The following is a 24911-nucleotide window of genomic DNA, read 5'->3' on the forward strand; positions in this document are numbered from 1 at the left end:
ACTAAGGTAGTATATTCTGTATACATAGTGACATTTGTGTCACTTGTACTTGATTCAGATGACGTGCTGCAATCAGGAACATATCCAGTAGATAGTTCTTCTGAAAAAGCTGGTTTGGTAGATTTTTTATAGTTTGAAGTCGTCGAAACAAAATGTCTTGCCATGCTCGACTACAACGATGCTGTAAACACCGTTTTCGTGCTTTTATAAGATGAACTGAAAGGCTTTGTTGACGTGATGTTAATTTTTTTAAGTTGCACTCCAAGCATTTCACAAAAAAAAATTGTGACGTTAAATTATATCCATGCATCTTTAAAAAAAAAAGGGAAAAAATTCCTGATTTTGTATTGTGTAATCATGTTTTCTTGAAGATGCATTTCAATAAACTCCATATTCCATTTTATTAAATTCTACGAAAAGATGACCAAGTGCTGTCAGATAGACGCATCTCTATTTTTGAGTCGGACAAAAGTATCTTGAAACAAATTATAGAATTATGCAAAAAAAAAAGTTAGTCGTGTACACCTTTTACATTCCGGTGTGTTTGAAACTCTTCTTTTAACATTATAACTTATTAATCAAAAATGAGAATATCATCTCGCTACCGATTTCATTATTTTTATTATTTCAAACATAGTTTTTATTTTAGTGGTTTTGAAATCTCCTCATTTGAAAACTAAATATAATAATAGTAATGACAAAACCATATTAAGTAATATCAAATCATCATTAAGTTATGTCAAAACCATATCATGTAATGACAAAATATAATAGAGTAATAAATAAACCACACAATATCAGATACCACATAAGACAGCTGTGGCGTTCCATAGTTAAAGAACATTTTCATCGAAGGATATTTATTCTAGGCCAAAATGAATGAATTTGCATCTGAAAAATTAAATGTAGCATAACTTCCGATAGTTATAAAAATAAGAAGATGTGGTATGGTTGCAAATGAGACAACTCTCTACCAGAATACAAATGACATACAAGTTAACAAACATAGGTCACCGCACAGCCTTCAACAATGAGCAAAAACCCATACCGCATAGTCAGCTAAAAAAAACCCGAAATAACAAATGTAAAACAAATCAAACGAGAAAATAACGGCCTAATTTATGAACAAAACAATGAACGAAAAAAAGAAATAATACATATAGCAAACGACAACCACTGAATTACAGGCTTCTGACTAGGGACAGGCACATAGTGTTTGGTTTTGGTTAAGAATATGTTTCGTCTTTAATCATTCCATGCGTTGAATTAATGTCTACAAGTTTAGCCTTACAACTAAACGCTCTTACAAACTTCAAGTACAAATATAAAGCTTTAATGTGTTTAATTTGAATACATGGTTGAAGTTTTTTTCTTCTTCATATTTTACCAGATGCGAAATAAATTCAGTCGAAATTATCTATCTTTTTATTCAGAGTATTATGAATGTGCTTAGATTTTTTCGTTTTGTGTCATCTTGTCAACGATAACAAAAATACATCGTACATTGACACATATTTTTACCTTTCCATGGACAAACAATTTACGAAAGTTAACATGCACAAATAATGATCTCACTAAACCTAAACGGGTCTAGAATTGTTCGAGGTATATGGTATATTTACGAAACAATCAATCATAAAAAAAAACCAAAATATAATAATATATATTTACCGGATTTTACGCCTAAAAGAATGATTATCAATAAATAATTTAACATAATCCTATCCATGAGTTTACGTAACAATTTGTTGGAAGATATTCCACGTTATGTTTCCTTTCAAACGATCACATTTATATTAGAGTAGGTCTTTCCTGTATATGGTTTGCTAGACTTAATACAGCATTCAACATTTACAATTTTCATTGTTTAACAAGTTCAAGTTTAAAGTCTAATTTTCCGAAAGGTTCAAACTGAGGTATATGAACCCTTACAAAATGATTACGTGCAATGATTTAGGAATTGCCATGCAAAAATACTAGCTTTTAAAGCACAAAAATACATAGATCACATACTTATTTTATTAAAAATGTAAAGAAAGAAGACACAGAGGAAATTAGTCCTAGCATATATGTATTAGATTTTGTCAATTTACAACTGATAAACAAAATAAGGTGTTCTGTACAAAGCCAGACAGGTTTGCGATTTTCTAATCCGAAGGTTTTGTTGCATGTTGTTTAAAGTGAAATATATAACTATATATATAAATTAGATGTGGTATGATTGCCAATAAATCTCCACAAGATATCAAATGACACAGAAATTAACAACTATAGGTCACCGTAAGGCCTTCAACAGTGAGCCAACCCCATACCGCATATTCAGCTATAAAAGGCCTCGAAATGACAAAGGTAAAACAATTCAAAGGAGAAAACTAACGGCCTAATTTATGTAAAAAATAATGAACGAAAAACTAATATGTTACACAGCAACAAACAACAACCAAAGAATTACAGGCTCCTGACTTGGGACAGGCACATACAGAATGTGGCGGTGTTAAACTCGTTTAAAGGCGCCGAATATGCCCATATTTTGTTTGAAACGATATCATCTATATTTTTTGTCTCTCTTTTATTATGAGTATAACCATCTTAATGTACAGTATTCAAGATCACATTGCTGATGGAATCCAGGCCTTCATATGTCACAAACAAATCTAACGACACAAATAACTTTAAAGTCTTGAATATTTACGCTCAATTTTACTATAATTAAGATTTCTTGTGAAACGCAGGTAAAACCGTTCGATATTACATGTAACTAAATATTTATTTTATAAACACAACAATAATCTGCAATACATTAGCAGACAGATAAGTAAAATATCCGGAAGATTTTGAGAATAAGAAGCATTGTCGAGTTGTTTTGAGAGTAAACAGAAAATGAAGCTCAAGCTAAATATTGTTTTTAATCTAAAAATAAGTACATGCGCTTTACTCGTTACATGTATACACAACTTTTTCGATCTACTAATCAGATAATATGCATGGTATGAATGACAATAAGAGAACTATCAGCAAAGACCAAATGATCTAGATGTAAGCAACTATAGGTCATCGCATGGCCTTCAATTATAAGCAAAACCAATACCGTTTTGTGAGTTATAAAAGGCCCCGACATAACCATAAGCTTCAAAACGGTCTGAATCTAAGTAAGGACAAACTTTTAGACTCTAGAACCATTTAAATAAATTTACAAAGTATTTTTAATTACTTCTTTTAAAAGACTCTCTACAGTATAAGCATTATTATATGATGACAAGACATCAATGAGCTACCAAGAAACCAACTAAAGATTTCATAAATAAGAGCGTTTTACATTGTTTTTACGACCGAATAATAGTAAATTCTATCAGATCCAACCTAGATGTGTTTTCACAAAATTCCTCACAAACGTTTACAAACAAGATTAGACAAGAATTTTGAAGGTAAGGACACAAACCAAATAATATTGACTTGAAAAGGCATTTTGCATAACATTTATCAAGCAGGCGCGGATCAAGTCATTTTGAAAAGGGGGAGGGGTCCAACCCCTGGAATACTATGAAAACGTTCACATAGAATAATTATATTATGAAAAAAAAACGAATTTAATTTGAAAAAGAACCGAAAGGGGGGGGGGGGGGTACTAACCCCGAAACCCCTCCCCCTTTCCCCTGGATCCGCCAATGTATCAAGAGAACAAATTTTCCTCGGTCAATAATTCTGAAAATAGGGAACGTATCAATCCTTTTACATGTATATAGATTATAAATAATTGTGTCTAGACATAAGACCAGACTGAATGGATACCAATGTATAATTTTTTCAATGACTGTTATTCCCAAGAGATGAAAATGTTCAAGCGGAAGAGTGCTTGAATGAAAATAATAATAGCACTTCCACATAAATTAACATGACGTTGTCCTCAATTAATAATTTCATGAAAACTGATCAAACACGATTTTCAAAAAATGATTAAGTAAGTGGTACAGCTTTTGATAGATAATGATCGATTTAAAAAAAAAAGGATTTTTAGAATTAACTTTTTTTATACCTAAATTGATTTTAAAACATGACGAAGGAAAAAATAATACAGTGTAACCATGATAACTACTAACTGTATCGCTGATTTTATTTATAGAAGAAAGGATAATATAAAAAAAAAAATTAAGTTTAAAGTTGACACTGCAATTAAATAAGAATATCGTAATGGGATGTCATAATCCTTTTTAATAACTTACAAGTTTAAAAATGAAGTACATTCGTGAAATAACACTACGTGGAAAGGATCTAAGTGTCGTTCTGAATGTTAATCATCTTGTAATGTACCATGATCACAATAGCCAGTGCTTCGATGCTGTCCTGTTAAAAAGATACCATATGTAAATGTAAAGAAAAAAATGAATGCTGTAATTGTGCTAAATCTAAAGTTAAAAGTTCCTTATACTAACATGGCAGTTCTACATACATATAGGCCCTTTTGATTTTCATGTTCTCGAAACTTTTTATATATCTATCTTAGTTTCTTCTGTTACCTATTCTAACATCGGACTCGGACTTCTTTTAAACTGAGTTTTACTGTGTGTTTGTTTATTCCACAATTGCTAGAGATATAGGGGGAGGGTTGAGATCTTACAAAACATGTTTAACCCCGTCGCATATTTGTGCCTGTCCCAAGTCGGGAACCGCTAGCCTTTGTTAGTCTTGTATGTTTTTTTTAAAATTTGGTTCAATTTTATGTTTCGAAGTTTAGTGTGGCGTCCATTGCTGAATTAGTATACATTATTGTTTAAGGGCCATCTGAAGCCCGCCTCCGGGTGCCGGATTTTCTCGCTGCGTTGAAGACCCATTGGTGGCCTTGCACTGTTTTCTGCTCTTTGGTCGGGTAGTTGTATCCTTGACACATTCCCCATTTCCTTTCTCTATTCTATAAGCTGTTTTGCAGTTATGTTAACAAGTTTTAAACTGTTCAATGATGGCTAAAGGACCTATGATATTAATCTAGAATTCTAGGAAACCATGCACAAGAAACACCGTCAAACTAGAAAGGCATGGAACTGCAATATTGTACTTTATCTGACTACTCTGTTGTTGATTAAGGTGAAATCTTTACAAGTTGGTTGAATGTATGTATGTGTTAGTCAATGGGCAAATGAACACTTAATATTGAGGTTGAATAGTTTAACAGCAGAATTGGTGGTATATACATTTCCTTTCGTTGCAAGGCCCGCTATTAGGGTCAGGATTGAGGGAGGGAGGAGGGTCACTTCATTTCTGTATTCTTTACTTTTTAGGCCATTTTTCTCTATTCTTTATACTTTTTTCCCATCATTCTATATTCTTGATATTCTAAGACCTCATTATTCTCTATTCTTTATTTTATTGGTCCATTTTTCTCTATTCTTTATATTTTTGCCCATTATTCTCTATTCTGTAAACCCCCATTCACACTCTCCGCTATGCGCATAAGTTTACATCTACTCTGACCAATTTGCAGTATTTTTATTTGTTTTTCTTAATTCTGATTAAAAATTTCTGGTCACATATGTCATAAACATGATTCTGCTGCTTTATAAAATGACTGGATTTTGCAAACTTGCATCACACAGAATATTTGTTCTTTGTTTCATTGAGCTCTGTATAGAAAATAAATTCTTATTGTTTGATCGAACATGTGTTATAGAACATATGGTCTGAAAAGCGTATAGATCAAGAAAAAAAGAAGATAAACTTTGTTTTGTGACCTAAAACAATTTATTTTCAATAATTATTCATACATACAAACATACATACATATAATATTTGTGATCACGAAAATTCTAAATTAAAAACACTCAAAATATAACATTGAAGCACAAACACCGCCTATTTAGATTTACAATGTAACACGGAACCCCAATTTATTAAACCAAATCAATTGGGAGAAAATGAATAACATACTAACTTCCTGGCACGCTCTTTATCTGTAAGTTAATAGCTGTGTACGGATCGTATCTTTCAGGTGAAACAGAACCGATACAGGTCGTTTGAACAAGCACGGTGTGATTCCCGTAGAAGGAGACAAACGGATCTTCAATGAAATTTGTTTATTCGAAAAACCTTCAAGGATTTTTCACACTTCAGAAATATTTAATTCTGCTATAAGCATAAACTTTGTCCGAAAATTTTATAAACTTATAAAAGGTTGTAAGAGCCTCCGTCTGAAGCTAAAGGATAAGAACTTCACAGGTGTAGTTTTAACATTTACTGGATACAGATATCAACGAAATTTGTAAGATTTCTTGCGTTATTTATAAACCTTTGTAACAGATGTGTTCATATCTATTTGAGTTGTACAACATATTACTTAAATCATGTATCTTTTTAAAATTAAAGCATTTATTTTTTTATTAGATTGGTAAGTACAATATATACAATAATTAATGCCATACTTCAAGGTTGTTTATTATGTACATTTTAGGTGTATCTAAAAAATATATATGTTCTGCAAAATGGTCAAATATTCAACATAATAAGAAGAACATAAAATTAGGAAAATAAATAATGCATGCGCCAATTAAAATTCAAAATTCGCAAAAAAAAATAAATAAATAAAAAAACACACACACACACAGAGTAAAGGAGAATGTTAATTCATTATCATTAAAATGAATTTCAAAGCTTCAGAACACTCATACAAGTATCTTGATCAATTTTGATAATGTAAAAGTTGGCCTCTAAAATCCTTTTCATGCAAGCAAGCACAATATTGATGAAAACATTTAAAACGTTCCAATGTTCCTTTAAACCTTTATAATACCAAACGTACTGAATATTATTTTTTTAATTAATGTCAGACTTAATCTTTATCATCCGCTATTGAACATTATGGAACATGTACAATGCATTAAATTGAAACAAATGTAGATAAGGTATAATATGAAAGTCTTTAAATAAAACAGATAAAAAAACACCAAAGGAACTATACAAACATTACAAGTCTTAAAAATACAGAAATTACTATGGCATAATCGATGGCGACAAAAAGACAAACAGCAGTCCATAACTACATAGAACACTAAGAACTGAGCAAAGCAAACTCCGCTATGAGAGTGATATCAGGTGCTCCGGAACGGTAAACAGATCCTTTTTTAAAAAGAATAAAATTTGTATTTCAAAATAGCTCCTGATTCAAAATAACATTGCTTTCGATGGCACACGCATGCTTTTGTAATCACTGAGACTGAATACAATGTACTAATGTTTATTGACATGCTTAATAGATTGGTGTGGTGTGTCATACAGGAATTTGGTGTGAACTATTGCAGTGTCACAATATGCCACATTTTCTTTTTCAGACCTCTGCTTTGTAAACGGGCCTTGGAGAAAATGTAATGATGTTCTTAGCATTTTTGCACGTTTTGTCATAGGGATTTTTAATGCACTGTTGGTGGTTGGATTCTTTTGGTCTGGCTTCAAAAACGACGTTGTTGCCATAGCATAACCATATTCTGCTTCGAAACATGTTGGCTCTTTATTTTGTACATTAAAATCAAGATGTTGATATTGGTCGTTAGCTTCATCATAAATTTGGCAATCCGGATTGCCTCTATCTTGTGTCTTCCAATAATTCCTTTGGTTTTCGTATGACTTCTTTTCATATTCAATAATCGGTTGTAGTGCACCAAGCTCGATTTGAAGTCCATTGCTTTCTGGATGAGCTTTCTCCCTTCTTCGTCTAAAGAAAAATACAAGCAATTGAGTAACATAGCAAGCAACAATTGTTAATCCTGATTCGTAAAAGGCCACTATTATTTGTACAAAATTAAGACAAGTGATACGTTATTCGATGTTCCTTAAAACATTAGTTTTTCTAGTAACAGCACTGCTTGGAATATATTTTGTTAAGCGATTTTGAAACAATTCTGAAATATAACTATTTTTTAAGTATTTATAAATGAGAAATATAGCGAAGTAAATACTAGTATACAATTATTGAATTCCATCAAAATCACTCAGGTTTAATAGATGAATACAGATTGCAATTGTATTTGTTTTAGTATCTTTTTATGAAAAATAACAATGATCGGTTTTTGTTAGACAGATGCAAATCTTCTTCATACAACCAAGAATGCAAGACATAAACCCAAATCAATAAATATTTGGTTTTAGAAATACCTGTAGAAAAACGTATTACAAACGGGATGTCATATCCTAATTTTTACGGTGATGTTGTTTATAGAGCCCGTCAATTTAAATACAATCAGCGTAAACCTATCGCTCCTTTAAATAGACTTATTATAAAAAAAGAAATCATTTAAACACTGTAAGATCTTTTAATATCGTTTTTATCGGTACAAACATTGAATCAGATTCTTTTCTTCAATAAAAAAGTATAACAAAATTAGTGAACTCCAACATGTCCAAGTGAATAAAAAAAGAGGAAGTTCATAAAAACTGACAAAGTCAAAAGTTATCAATCAGCAGTGATAAACGTGAAGCACAGCTGTCATATTACTGACTTGGTACAGGCATTTTATGAAGAAAATGGTTGTTTTAACCTGGTTTTATAGCTAGCTAAATGAATTAGAACATAACTAAATAGTATAATTGCTAAACATCTACGAAAATTTACGGTCCAACATTCTGTCGATACTGACATTTTGCATTGCACAATTAATTTCATTTTTTTCTGACTGTTTATGAAGTCGCTACACTTAATCCATTGGATGTGTACTGATTAATATAATTGTAGACTTGGATTCTTGATTGTTCCATTAGTTGTTATAGGCTTTGAACCAGCTTTCAGTAACTGTAATTCAGTGGTTGTCATTTGTTGATGTATATCTGATTTGTTTTTTTGTTTATTGTTTTTTTTTTTTCATAAACGAGGTTGTTTGAATGTCCGGATATTGTATGGCTGGCTATGCAGTATGGGTTTGCTCATTGTTGAAGACCGTTCGGTGACCTTTAGTTGCTAACATCACTTAGTCTCTTGTGGAAGTATGTCTCATTGGCAATTTTACCACATCTTTGTATTGTTATAAGAAAGGACAAAGTACGGTTGTCACGCTGGGTTTATACTTTCTGCTCTAAAACCAACAGCTATACGTGTTTCTCGTTTCTCGTTTTTATATAGATTAGACAGTTGGTTTTTCCGTTTGAACGGTTTTACACTAATAATTTTTTGGGGCCCTTTATAGCTTGCTGTTCGGTGTGAGCCAATGCTCCGTGTTGAAGACCGTACCTTGACCTATAACGGTTTACTTTTATAAATTGTAACTTGGATGGAGAGTTGTCTCATTGGCACTCATACCACATCTTCCTATATCTATTCTCAGTTTTAAACTCAATTGAAGAATTATCAAAACAAGATGGAAATGTCAATTAAAGAGATACTTGTGGCAATAGCCGAGGTTTTTTCGATTATCCTTAATTTCCTACGAATGCAAGGAACATTTTGTAGAAGTAAAGGAATAGAAAATTAAAAAGGAAAAAAAAAACATATTTCCATTTGAATTATGATTTATCAACATTTAAACAATAATGGAATATTGATCAGAAAAAAATAGTTCGTTTGGAATAAGTGATTTTCTTGAAATGGCAATGCATACCTCCGCTGTATCGCATACCAGTACAATACCTTTTGGCATGTGCACTCTTATAACGTACCTTCTTACTACAGTTATAAGTACTGCCATTATTATTAGAACGGCCAATGCAACAGAAGCTGGAACTGAAATAAAGATTTAATTTTATAAGTTGTGAAAAAAAGAACTTTCAACACTTCTATACTATACATTTATTTAATCACCAGTTAATATAATTTTCCGGGAAAGTTTAGATCACATAATCCTATGGGTGGGTCATGTGAGCTGTTGCCATCACTTAGTGTCCGTCATCGATATTTGTCGAGGTTGTCGTCCGTCGTTTGTTTTCGTAAACCACAGGACCAATTTTTACGAAAGTTGGAACAGAATATCCTCCGTGTGTCTAGTATGAGGTATTTTTGTGTTACCGCCATGCCTCAATATAGATCAAAAGGATAAAATACAAGTAATTGTCTAATATCATATTAACTTTCATAAGTAGAGACATTCTTACTTAGTAAAATGTTAAGAATATCAAGATCTTCCTACTTTTAATATTCCAACATTAATCAGATGACTCCTAGTTAGAGTTATTGCCCTTAAATGGGATTGTATTCACATGGTTGCGTTTTTGGCAATTATCCTAAAAGCGAGAAACCTTGAACAGTCAAATTGATCATCAAGTCGACATGATTAAAATTGTCAAGCGACTCATGTGTAGCGGGATCTGCTTACCCATCCGGAGTCCTTGACATCACCGCTAGTTTTGATTAAAAGGGTTCTTGTGGCTCTTGCTTTATATTTACGTGTTGTTCTGTGTGCATTATAATTATCAATGTCTGTGTACAGTTTGTTTTCGATTTATGACTTTGAATATCCCTTTGGTATCTTTCGCCTCTCATTTCGGAAGTTGTTGTCCTAGATTATTTAGATAAAAAAAATTCTACAATAAGTTATACAAATGAGAGATACGTCGTATTCTAGTTTCATGTCAGTTGATATTATTTTTAACTGTTTTTTGTTCTGAAACAGTTCTACCCTAGAGTAGTTTTAAGGTTAAACTGCCAGAAACAGTAATAGGGAAAAACTGTCCAAACCTTATTAAGGTAAAACTGGCTTATCAGTTCTAGGGTTGAACGGTCAGAATCTGTTCAAAATGGCGTAAGTTAGAGCAACAATCTGATCATGATTTAGAACAGTAACTGTTCTAGTTGATGATCAAGAAAATAAGGGTCAGTTTGCATGATTTTTGCTTAAAGTCGTATTTCATATAACAAGGATAAGAATTATTATCTTGTATGTATGTTAGTTGTGTTATTGTCGCCATTTTTAGAAAATGATAATAAAAAAAATACTGTAGTTATGTTTTTAAGCAGCGAGGAAATACTAAGGATTTTTTACCCCAGGAAGAGATTACCTTGCTGTATTTTGCAAAACCTTACAAAATTATAGGCACTAAATGCTCTTCACCTTTATTTGGGCTTTTAACTTTTTTTTATTCGGGCGTAACTGGTGAGTCTTTTGAAGACAAAACGTGAGTCTGACGTACAAAATTATAAGCCTACTATCTTTGATGAATGTTTTTAATACTTTTTATATGTCCGTATGTATTATTAAAAATAATGATTATGATACTTCTTTTTACAAAGACATTTATACAGGTCAACGTGCACTTCCGACTGGGAGTTTATTAGTGTAAAATTTGGATTACACACTGATCATATCATTTTTACGGGGTGTTTTATGCGTATATTGTTTATTATTAGTATGTACATTTTTGTATACGATTAAATTAACAAGTCATAAAAATAATAAGAGAGAGGCGAAAGATACCAAAGGATATTCAAAATCATAAGTCGAAAACATATTGGCAAGGTAAAAAACGAAAAACGACGAAAAGACAAACAACAGTAAACAAAACACAACATAGATAAGGGATTAGGAGATTTTGCCAAAACTGAATATTCTGTTTTTTTTCATAAAGACCTTAGTATAATGAAACTGTTTGTGTGTATGTTGTTAGTAATACCTGTATTGTAGATTTGAGCCCCTTTTTCTGTAATAATAACTATTATACTTATCAATGTACCTTTGAAAATGTCACTGACCCATTTCAAAGGAGTAGGATTGAGTTGACACATACTAAAATAAGTTTAACTCCGCACCATGTTTATTTACATGTACAAACTCCAGTTTGTGGCTTTTGAATGTTTTCTCTAAATGATTCTAGTCCTACATAACATTCAGTTTCTATTTACTGTTGATTCTTAATTATAAATTGTGCAAAAAGAAAGTCAAACTCTGAGTATGTTAAGTAATCATCATCACAACTCATTCAGTATCAGCAAGTAGCCGGTTTGCCAACTTTCTGTCCCAACCTAGCATTCATTTTCTATAAATTGACTGTTCTACATTCCAGTAGCCTCACTTTGCAAAACCTACATTTACTATAAATTGATAATCCGTTCTGATTTTGAATATGCATGTGATTTTATACTCTTGTTGTTTATAATTCTATGTCAATCATTATTAAAAAATCAAAGTTAGTAAAGTGAATTGAGCACGTACCTAATGAAAAAATGACACTATAAATAAAACCATCATTTGTAGTTTCATTTGCCACTGTCCTGTTGTCGTTATCCATTTGTGGAACTAAGGTAGTTAATTCCATATGTATACCGACAGTTTTATCACTTATGCTTGTTTGCGACGAGGAAACAAAAAGAGCAGTCGATCTAGACCATACAGACGAGTGTTTACTTGAGATAGATGGATTGAAAGAGTCGATATAATCTGAATTCGTTGAAACAAAATTTGTTGACCCGGACTTTTGGGAAGATTGGGTGACAGGATTTGTATAGTCTGAAGTCATCGGTACGAAATGTGTTGACATGGTCGCCAGCGATGATGTTAAAAACACTGTTTCGGTGCTTTGAGTTGTTGGAGTGGGATCTGCTTTGCTTGATGATTTATTACTGTGTTCTGGTTCTGATTGATCTCTTGTAATTGTGGTGGTACCATTGTCTGTAAAAGCGTTTTAAAAGTTGATAGCGATTCTCATATAAAGAAAATGATAGCATGCTAACATGATAATATTACTATGTTATGAGACATTAATATCTTGAATAAATCATATTGTAACATGTACCAACCATTCTAATGTTTGAATAATGTGTCCGTTTTTAAAAACTTCAATTTTATGATCAAGTTTCTTATAAAGGTCTGAATAGTTCAGTGTAATGCAAATTGCTATACTTACCAGCTTTTATCAATCCAATTTTTGAAATCTATTTATTTGATTTATTGTAAATGTTTTTGTGACTGATCTCGACCTGAATATGCTTGACGTATTTTGCCATTGGACGTGAAACAATCAAGAATTAATCATGCAATAACAAATGATTGCAACAAAAGCGAAATTTAAATAAATATTTGTTATTTTTACATTCATTTCACTTTGATGGTCAATTTTTAATATATTACTTTAATTTGAAAAAAAAAAGAATCTTAATCTGTTTTATAAGGAGACCCTGTCAACTCATCCGATCTCGCCTTATGGAGTTTATGCCATTTCCTCAGCTTTTGTTTATTACATTGATTTGCCTCTTCCAAATCGATTTGCCAAATTGTCTTTCATTTTGAAAATTTTGTTAAGCAAGAGATGACTTTTAGTCATATGCTTTGACCATATCAGTACCCTTCCGTAGCACCGGAGATCATTACCGGTTTTTGGTGGGGCTCGTGTTGCTCAGTCTTTAGTTGTTTATGTTGTGTTCTGTGCTTTTTATTTCAGTGTTCCTATTCTTTATATTCGCGTTTTTATCTGAAGAACTAGTACGGTACTACAATCTGTCGATACATATCATTTGGCAATGCACAAGGTCATTTTTTCTCTGGTTGTTAATGAAGTCTTCACACTAAATCCATTGGAAGTTGGATGTGTACTGATTGATATATTAGTCTTAGATGCATGATTTCTTTTATTAGTTGATATTGGCGATGAACAAGCTGTCAGTAACTGCGAGTACCCTTAGATATGTACTTTGAGTTTTTTTGTTCGTAGGGATGTACAAATACCCTGCCACGTCCAGTCTGATCTTTTGTTAGATATTTTTCTGTTTTAAATCGATGTAATGAGTTCAGCCATTTCAACTGATTTTTATAGTTTGTTCTTATGGTGTGCTGTAAAACAACTGTCACAGGTTAGGAGAGTTGAGCGCTCACAAACATGTTTAACCCCGCTACATTCTGTATTTGCCTGTCCCAAGTCAGGAGCCTGTAGTTCAGTGTTTGTTGTTGATTCATGTCTGTCATATTTGTTTTTCGTAAATTGTTTTGTTATAAATTATGCCGTTAGTTTTCTCAATTGCATTGTTTCATATTTGTCATGTTGGGGCTTTTTATAGCCGACTATATGGTATGGAATTTTTCTCATTGTTGAAAGCCGTATGGTTGCCTATAATTGTTAACATCCATTTCATTTTAACTTTGGTGTACAGTTGTCTCATTGGCAATCATACCATATCTCCTCATTTTTATATACATAAGAAATATGCAAAATTATATCTTTACTAGTTAGACACTGTCTAATGACGGCTTTATCTCCTGGTTGTTGGGGTTTGCAGATGGCCGTGTACTTGTATTTACAAGGCAATGGAATATACTTAACCTCCCTGTATGCCACTGTTAAATATACACAATCAACATTTAACAATCCATCTACTTCAGCTGAAAAAAAATAAAACAAATAGCTTGTATATCTTAATAAGTTCATCTCCTTGAAGTAAATCGAAGTTTGATTTTGATGAAAAACTGATATAAACACCTAAATCAAACAACCCTAAGAAATTGAAAGGAATTTATCAATTTTAAGAATGCGCTCCTTCGAATTCGTTTATGTTACCAATTTGTGTTTTTTATGATTATCAAACTTTTTTAATATTAGAGTTACGGAAATATTGAACGAGTTGATCCGGTTGCTGCATGTACATTGCTAAGAAAGTGAATTACAATTTAGGATATCTTATAGGATTTTTAAGAAAGGTACTATGTAATTCTTTTTAGATTTCACAATAGCTCTGTCATTATCATAGTATATATTTGAAGATGTCTTTGATGCATAAATAAAGCAGGAGGGGAAATAAAGGGTATCACAACATAGGATTTCTACTGTGTTTATCTGTTTCATTTTATCTTCTTGTCTATCAGAGTTTCAAAAGAGTCACTTCTTTTGTAATGACAAATATTTTTGAATACATGAATATCCATAAAGTAAGCAAGAACGTTTCTGATAACTTGGCCACAAAGAGCGAGTTAGCCTTAAACAATTATTCATTAGACTGATCATTCGTTTATAATATCAAAATGTAAAACTCGTCTAGTGCCTATAGCTTATAAACATAAACCAATCAAATGTTAACTAAGATGCCGATATAAATTTGTTGATACAATGCACGCGTACCTGAAACTAAGTGCACGTGACTTGTATGATTAATAAGACTAATTTAATTCAATTTCTCTCCCACCATGGTCAACATCTGTTATACTATGCACATGTATACTATATATAGCTATTGAACACGGAGAACACGTGGAGTTGGGTTTATATAGCTTTCATGTAAATAATTATCAAACATAATTATTAATATTTGTAGGGGCCTCGGTGGCCGAGTGGTCTAAGTAGTTACTACTGTAATCACTAGCCAGTCAACACTGAGGTTGTGAGTTCGAACCCCGCTCGTGCGTGTGCACTCGACTCCAATCTTAATTGACTAGGATTGTCAGTTTTCCTATCGAAGGTCGGTGGTTTTCTCCGGGCGCTCCGGCTTCCTCCACCAATAAAAACTGGCCGCCACGAAATAGCCCAAAAGCGGTGCTTAAAACTGGCGTAAAAACACCAAAAATCAAAAATCAAATATTAATATTTGTTTTTGAGCTCAGTTGAAAAAGAGGTCCTCTCTATTATCCTGAATTATCATTGATATGGTCAAAATTATGGATAAACTGTTTACAAAACCTTGGACTTTATAAAAAAAAAAGTACGGATTTTCTTCCCGAGGATTATATTACCTTAGCTTTATTTGGCAAAATCGTTCGGAAGTTTGGGTCCTTAAAGTTCTTCAACTTAGTACTTGGTTTGACCTTTTTAACTTTTTTCATTCGAACGTCACTAATGAGTCTTTCGTAGATGAAACGGGCGTCTGCCTGGTATCTATGATGCGTTTTTTGTAAGGATGGAAATTCTGTCATCATTTTTCTAAGACTGCTATGGTTGTTTTCTGTAAACTCGTGCGGTTCCGATTCTCTCGTGTGCTTATTTGGCTATCCCCGATCAGAGCTGAAACATATGTGTCGTGTGTACTGAATTCGGTGTCATATGTTTATATTACTATCACATGGTTTGTACCACACATATTTGAATGTTTTCATATGAAGATATCATTCGCACAGTATCCAATGCTTTGACTCTAGAACGAGTTTGATTTAACATAGAAATTAATCAAAATTATGTTCTTTTACTCCAGGCATCATCTACAGTTTTCGTTATTCAGTTTAGCTATTTTTTTAATACATAATGAATGAATGGTCAACCTAAATGTGTGACTCGTTTTGTATTTTTTTCCAAGTAAAAAAGAGGCTGAGGATACCAAGGGCGCTTTCAAAACTCCAGCGTCATAGACCAAGTACAAAAATGAAAAAAGAAAGGAAGACAACAAAAGCAAACAAAACACTGCATTGGAAACTATAAACTGACCAACAAGAAAAAAACAAAACCCCGGGCGATCTCAGATGCTTTGGAAGCGTTAGCATATTTTGCTCCACACGTGACACCCCTCGTAATACTCCTATAAAAAGCGTTGATAAGTACAAAAAAGTGATTGATCTTCACATTATAGTTGATTGTAATTGACCTTTATTCAAAATAAGAGCAACCAAATTGACACCTTCTATTGTTCTTTACCAAATAAGCGACTAAATAACTTCAAAAAGACCAGTCATGCACACAGAATACTTTGAACTTGGACTCCTCTAACCATTCCTCTACTTTAAAAAGTTCTGGGACCCTCAACGATAATGTACACATGTGATTGAGGACTGTTTTGTATCGAGTATTTTTATGTTTACTTACATGATTAATGAAAACCATAATCGTTCACATAATCACTACCAGAGGCTAGAGTGGTACGAACAATTCGAATTGAATGCAACAATTGTTTTGCACATATTTACATATAAACCTACAGCAGATTTTATCGAATGATTCATTAGTTGTCCATTTCAGAAACTTGGATCTAAAGACATTAGACCAGTACTCTCTTCCATCCTCCAGTTTATCAAGATTGTCGGTGGTGCTAAGTATTGTCCCATTTAACAAGGAACATCTACTACTTGCCGACTGATAAGTGTCTGTGAATTCCATTTGTCTAGTAACTAAAATGAAAATAAAGTTGAAGAGACTGGACCAACGATATTTAAATAACAAAATATAATGACCTATTTGCGAACTTTGAGTTTAATGATATCGACGATTAGATTCTTGTGTTCACTGGTACAACTATCAACCCAACGGGATTGTTGTTATGACTTAATTTACCATTTTTTCTATACATTAATAAAATTGAGAATGGAAATGGGGAATGTGTCAAAGAGACAACAACCCGACCGAAGAGCAGAAAACAGTCGAAGGCCACCAATAGGTCTTCAACACAGCGAGAAAATACCGCACCCGGATGAGGGCTTCAGCTGGTCCCTAAACAAAATGTGTACTAGTTCAGTGAAAATGGACGTCATACTAAACTCCAAAACATATAAATGAACTAAAATTAAAAAACATACAAGACTAACAAAGGCCAGAGGCTCCTGACTTGGAACAGGCGCAAAAACGCGGCGGGGTTAAACATGTCCTGTGAGATCTCAACCCCCCCTTTTCCAGCCAGTTTGAACAAACACACACACAGCAATACGCACAGAAAAACTCACTTTAAAACGAGTCCGAGTCCGATGTCAGAATGGGTAACAAAAGAAACTAAGCAAATGACAATGATGCATAAATTAACAAAGGACTACTAGCAGTTACTGACATGCCAGCTCCAGACCTCAATTAAACTGATTGAAAGATTATGTCTTCATCATATGAAAATCAAGCACAATCCCTCCCGTTAGGGGTTTAGTATCATACCATCATTAAATATATGAGAAGAACATACACCGTATCATGCCAACAACTGGTTTTAGAATAAATGTGTTTATTTCCGATGCAAAGACACTATGAGTGAATCAATATTAATACCAAAATATGCGATCTTTAATGACCTGACAAAAGTATCGTAACTATATCCCTTCTGAATAAGTCTGTTTACAGGTTTGGTCAGCTTTTGAGGTGAATGCCGACATTTTTGTGCTTTTTAAAGAATATTACCATACAAGATTGGATGTGAAATACCTGAACGTATAAGATGTCTGCATGTTGATTTATATTTACGAATGATGTAATCAGTTCTGTTTCTATAGTATAAAGCCTTGATACACAAATTACGGAACGAATGTACAGGGTGATTCAGTAAAGTACGATACATCAAACATGTTAAATAGAACAAAATATACCAATTTACTTATATGCAGAAATAGTACGAAACAAACTTGTAGCTACATGCAACACAATGGAGTTGCTTTAATTCCATCTTTGAAATGCAACGAACATTTGAATAGATATTCCTGGTCAGTACAAACGTGTTCTGTTATAAAAAATAAAAACCATTGATGAAAAGAATGCCTCGATGTAGACCGGATTGAAACATGTTTATTGATTAATACACTCATTAGCGATTTATTAAAGTTATTACTAAATCGGACGATGAATCTCCCCTGTATCTTTAATTGTTCGTTATTGACGCCATGAAAATTTAATATTATCAACCATTAATGGCAACTCTTACATTAGAATTGCTTATTGCTTAAGGCACGCACGTACCTGACGATATATTGAGTTTATCGGTACACTATTGATGTATCGTACTTAACTGAATCACCCTGTACATTCGTTCCGTAATTTGTGTATCAAGGCTTTATACTATAGAAACAGAACTGATTACAAATTCACACTGACCATGCTGACAGCTGAAGTTTTCAATTTACTTTCAAATGAACAACCAAACTAAACAGATGGAAAGTTGACACTGCCAACACATATTCACATTACCGCAACATTATTGAATGGAAATACAAATAAATTGCATACATATGCGCGAATAATCATCCCAAACTATAAATTTGTTAAGGTTCCCATTTGGCAGGGGTTTTTCTGACTGACTAGCCCTACAGTATTTGGAACACTATTACTGCTTAATATTAACAAAAATAAGTTACATTTTAATTAGAACTTTCATACCGATCACGAAAGGGAAATTTAAGTTACCAACTGGAAGCGGAATGTCGCAAAATATTTTATTTTTAGAGCTATTGATCTAAAATTAAAAGTCATCTTCTCCTTTCCAATGTCTTACAACAGTATCAGTACTATTTCTATTCAAATCAAGCTCGGAAAACTAAAGTTCTCATCCGGAAAACGATTGGTTGAGGACACAAAGACGAATGAACGCATGGCAGAAAGGAAAAAGACATTGACTCTTTGTCCTGGAATTTTTTTGGTAGCATACATTATGTTTATGGGAGGCAAAATTGGTAACTTTATCAACAAATAATCACTTTATGGTTATCTTGTGATTTGCGGCTAATATTTTACGATTTTAATGTGCTATGTTTCCTTTAATTTACACTTTTCCAATTTTGAGTGAAGAATATGTACAGCTGTAAATCATGTAATGTGAAACAACGTCGAAGTTTTGTAAAAGGATAACTTAAAGTTAGATAAAAACAAGTGTTAATGAAAGTATGTTAATCCTGATAACTAATAGGAGTAATAATTATATAACTGCATATTATTGAATCAGGAATGAAAATTAGGAACCTTACTTTTCTTGATAAGATTTACCTCTAGATATTACACATGTTGTCCAGTATTTTAAAGAGCAGTCAACAGCTTTCAGTACAAATTTGTTATTTCGAGGCATAACAACAGAACAGGCAAGTTTTGAATCGACATCACCTTTGGGTTTGAATTTTCCTATGAATTAAATGAACATCTATAAATATAAATTAACACAAATGTAATTGTTTACTGTAATTTTAATGAACAAACTATTCTGTCTAACACACATCTATACATTCCGAAATCGTTATATATTTAAAATGGTAAAATTCCAGTTATTGAAATGATAAAAAAAAATCGAGGATATATATGATTCGTATGGTCGTAGTGTTACAGGAGACGATTTCACTGTAAAGAGTGGGGTACTAGTTTCCATTATATCATCCATCATCGTAAATTAAGAACGGCAGTTTCAACAGTAATCCCTTTCAAACACTGTAAATCGTGGCACAAAAAAGGAATACTACCCTTTTATAAGATAGTAACAAATATTATAGCAAAATTGGTGATACTTTGTTCATTCCTGCAGCTTTGCTGTCAGAGGTTTGGAAGATTTCAAGCTGTTTAATTTTTAATGTAATGCATATTGTGTTTATATTTTAATAACTCCTATTTGTGTGTTTAAGTTTTTTATGGTGTTGTTTGTATTTCTTCGACCTAGGGTTTTTGATTGCCCTCCAGTATCGTGTACTTTTTTTTCAAAAGTATCTTAAACACTAAGTTCCATGAAATCAAAATTATGACTGAAGTCTATACTTCTAAGCACAACATTTAACTCAAAAATCTGAGAACAAGTTTTGCCACCAACTGAACTGAAAACCTACTACTGAATACCACACAATTTCCAGTACAATGTATTAATATAATTTCTTAAAATTTTCTGACTATTGATACAATATTTAATAAATAGTCATATAAAAAGCAGTTAATGATCGAGTTTTAATTTCGTTCAAATTGAGCAATATATTTCATATATAGAAACATTTGACTGGCTTGGGGGCCTCTTCAGCAATAGACAACAAGTTATTTTTATCAACAGCTACATTTAAAGTCGTGATCAAGGCACGAGTTCAGAAGGGTTTTGATGTAGACCTGTTACAATTTTTCTCTTAAATTTTGCATTTATTGCATGACAAATAACCGAATAGTCATTCCAGAGGATATCCGTATTAATGTTTCTGATATTTATCTCGAAAGAATAGAAATGGATATTAATCATGACCTTTTTCGTTTAAATTATTTAGCCTTTTAATGTCTTTCACATTTCAAAATCAAAGCATCGTCGATGTTGTGATCCAGCCATATTTATAGCTGGTTTGATATTCTTTCTGACCATTCTTTTTTTAATATTTGCTTCTCTTTTCATTTTCAATCTTACTGTAAAATTTATATGTTATTTTCCAAAGGAACTAAAAATATTAATGCAAATATTGATATATATATTGATATTTCAATTTTAGACTCTGTCAGATTTTTTTTGACAAGAATGGAAAGGGAAATTGTCAAATAAGTAATATATTTATTATATGCCATTTATAATAACTGGCTTTATAATTTCCAGAAAGAGACCTCAGAAATGCACTTTCTTAACAACAAAAATTAAAAAAAATAATAACTATTTTTTTTATCTACATTGGTGTTCATTCTTCAGTAAGAAAATTACATTTCCTTTTTTGAATTTAAATGTACAAATACCTAATGATGAGATATTTCCAATTACTGTTAAATAGCAATATAATGGGATTTAAATGTAGAACAAACAAATAATTTTATTGCAGAAAATGCTCAGATAAGAGTTATGCAATTTTGTATATTATTTCAACCAAATTTCTGGTGGCAACTAATTAATTTGAACTTGATTATTAACTTATGTCAGATGATAATGACAGTCTGATTTTACGAGTGAAATAAAATTTGCTTGCATTTTTGATACATATTTTTTTTATTTTTTGTCTTTTCTTTGAAAAAAAAACACATCTGATTAATCATTCAGCTAGCTAGCAAAACTAACTTTATAGTTTTAGTGTAGATTAAAATAAATAAATACATTTTTAGGTTTAATATTGAGAATGTGTGTATTCAGTTAGGTGTGTAATAAATTGTGTCTATTTAATTATTTAACAGGTCATGAGATATTAACTGTGGTGAATTAAGCCTGGAGTCGTTTCCGATCAATACTTACACCTTCGATTGTAATTATTTGAAAATCATGACAGTTGATAATCATACTGACTCGTACTTGCCTATGGAAAGAATTGGAGTAATACCATTTCAAAAAAAGTGTGGGAATCAACTTAGATATATTAATACAGATGTTGACCTACATTTCATTGAACAACAACTTACACAAGCATAAGATACTAATATAATACTTTCAATATTCTTATCGACTGATTCAATTGATGTACAAATATTTTTTCAAATTAATTCATAAATAGTAAATCGTTATAAATTTTGATTTACAAAGGAACTATATGCAAGTGTATATCTAAAATAAAAGGGTTGTTCGACCAATCTTTTCTTGATTTAAGGACAAATAACATGTCAAAAGTTGGCAGTTGATGATTAAAATGGTTTAGGAAGTTTCTGCAAGTCATAAAAACACATAATTAGTTTCATATCATGTCTTCAACTTAGTAGTCTTCACCATCTCCAAAAACAGAGTGATCACATAGATCCAGTATGGCTGAATCAACAAAATATAACACCACCAGAAATGAATACTAAATCTAACATTAGTATGCTTTAGTTTAAAACTTTAATTTTCTTAATGGAGAGTCAACGATATTGAGGTGTGCAGCAGCATGCTTTCGTATCAACACGTGAGGTACTTAGCGCTTGCTTTCCGTGATTTACATTCTTTTTTACAGTATAGAAGAGAATTCTTGATATATCAATGGTATACGTAAAGTATACATTATATCCCGTTTTTAAATGGACAGAAAGACAAATTGCATTCCCTTACGTATAATTATACTATAATAAACTTTTGAATTATGTGGTATATTATTTTTCTCAATTATATTCAATTTGTATCAATTGTCTTGCTTATACCTGTGCTATTTTTATCCAGTTGACCTTAAAAATAGAGTTTGAGAGCTTATTCTTTATTTCTTTTTATTTTACGTTATATAATGTTTCTTTGTTCTCTCAAGATGTTTGGCCTATGGTGTGTTGCTTTCCAAATTGACAACCGTTTAAAAATCGAGACGAGTAACATATATGTAAGGATAAGTGTTTCTGATTGTTGCTGGGAAGAAAAGAACAGCTGTGTGTATACTTAAGTAGTAGGCAAGTGTAACCTAACTCACGTACCAGTAATGTGCTTATATACTGTATAATGAGATCTTTCTCCACATACAACATCATTTGAACCTCGACATTTGTACGTGCACTTTGATGAATCGACATCCATCAAATTGTAAAGAGAATGTAAGCAAAGACACCAGTTGTACTGCAATACAAGTAAAATTAGGTACCCTAGGTACAAAATAAGCTCAATCACACAAATAACCTTATAGCGCAACTGTGTGTTTGTTTTTACAAAACGTATGTTGAGATCATTGGTGGTATCTGAAGAAAAAGGTAAATGTTGCAATAGGTCATGTATCACAATGGTACAATGTGAATATACCTGAATTTATGAAAGTAAATCTTTGAAACGATAAAAACTATGAGTAACAGAAATTACATACACTCAAGAGAAAAAGACAAATTGTTATGATGGTTAAAATTTAAACATTATCAATAGCCTTATTTCTACAAAAGCATTTACATTGAATATTGAAAGCTACCAACGACACAACAACAGAAAGAAAAGAGAATAAGTAAACCGTAAATAATTGCATTTTCTAGTAGATAGCAATAACATTAACTGAATAAGAGGAAAACACGTTACTTACTTTCAATGCAAAATATGATCTTATTTTACATTTCTCTGAACAAAGTGCCGGTGTTAACCTTTTAATGTCATAGATACCACCACTATTCATTGCTCCAAAATTGCTAAAACAACCTTGACAACAAAGAATACAAACATTTTCATATACAAAAATAAAATGAAATAAATTCAAGAAAAAGATATTTTAAAAAGCGGAATCTAACTTTGGTAACATTGTTAAATAGTTTGTTATATTGTAATATATATGGTACAATAGTGATGATTCCGTAAAAGAAAGTCACACACCAGAGCTTCGTATTTCTTGACTCATGTACATTTACTATAAAGCAACACAGTGTATACCATCAAGTTTATCAGACTGATTTTGAATTAAGAGGAAAGGCACATGTTATATTTATTATTAATAAGCTAAACAGGTATGTTACATTTTTAAGTATAACGTGAAGTCTTATGTCGATAGACGGACAGATTGCAAATTACATTTTTGACGTATACATTTCAATATCGCGTGTATGTCTTTCCACAGTAGGTGAAAATGCAACAATGACAATTTGGTAGTTGTGGCATAAAGAGCTACATACACTACCAGTACATGACAATTCTCTGGCGAAAGATACATATATAAATAAATATGCATTTTTCAGGAGGAGATATGTTTGAGCTCTAGCGGAAAGTTGTTTCATTTGCAATCATACAACATCTTCTTACTTTTATATCAAAGGTCTATCAACATGAAGAGTAAAATATAGACATGATAGACAAACAATTCTTCAAATGAAAAAAAATCACACAAAAAAAACATGAACATTGAAGCCAAAGTTCATAACGTACTGGTAGTAGGTCAAACATAATTGGTATAAAATTGTACAACAAGATTCTGCCGTAAATTTTCCTTATTGCAGTGTAGGGTAATTTTCTAACTTCCATCTGTATCAATTCAGAAGGTAATCCTTGCCATTTGTTAGTTGTGTCCATGATCATTTTCCTTATTTGTTAAGTTTTCCTGATAATTGTCCTTGATATGGTTTTCCTAATAATTTTTCTTAATAGTGATAACCCTGTTATTTTAAAGTTTTATTTGAGTTCATTGTCATTTGAATTGAAGTCATGAATAGAATCCCTGCAGGCAAAAAGAAGATCTGCCATTTAACCTCTTCCGACCTTTTGCAAAGTGTATTTCATGAACATTTCTCTATAATGTTAAACATATTTTATAAGCATCTTATTCAGCAATTTATTTTTTACTTTCAATATGTTTTATTATGAGTTATGACATCCTTATGTTATGTTCACAGTGAGGGATATCGACCGTCGAAGCCGAAATCTATAAGAGGGGAATAAGAGTCATTTTTGGTTGCAAAACATAACTTTTCAAGTAACATTTGTTCTTCCTGTCAATGTTCTATACGTATTTGCCACATTGAATGTGATCAAGTCTGGTCAAGTAATTGCAGAATATTTTTGTATAAAAGTC

At 32.0% G+C, this 24911-nt stretch overlaps 2 protein-coding genes across 3 annotated transcripts in view; both read right to left on the minus strand.

Moving 5' to 3' along the window:
• The window catches only part of LOC127709100 (uncharacterized), an 88158-nt gene that overhangs the window by 58885 nt on the left and 4362 nt on the right, over positions 1–24911 (minus strand). The window lies entirely within an intron of this gene.
• LOC127709102 (uncharacterized) lies at positions 5725–22990 on the minus strand. Of its 2 annotated transcripts, none has more exons than XR_007985498.1 (7): positions 22852–22990; positions 19540–19671; positions 16678–16979; positions 14121–14276; positions 12117–12572; positions 9631–9694; positions 5725–7696 (listed from the first exon to the last, which is right to left on the minus strand). XR_007985498.1 is itself a non-coding variant. In XM_052214451.1 (7 exons), exons 1-7 carry the CDS (start codon positions 22949–22951, stop codon positions 7216–7218), a joined length of 1578 nt encoding a protein of 525 aa, XP_052070411.1. In that variant the 5' UTR covers positions 22952–22984; the 3' UTR covers positions 5725–7215. The 2 variants fall into 2 exon arrangements, 1 of the variants encoding a protein (XP_052070411.1); XM_052214451.1 differs by having other exon boundaries at positions 16791–16979; positions 22852–22984.

This window comes from Mytilus californianus, unplaced genomic scaffold, assembly GCF_021869535.1.
Source record: "Mytilus californianus isolate M0D057914Y unplaced genomic scaffold, xbMytCali1.0.p SCAF_7, whole genome shotgun sequence".
In the NCBI taxonomy this organism is placed as follows: Eukaryota; Metazoa; Mollusca; class Bivalvia; order Mytilida; family Mytilidae; genus Mytilus; species Mytilus californianus.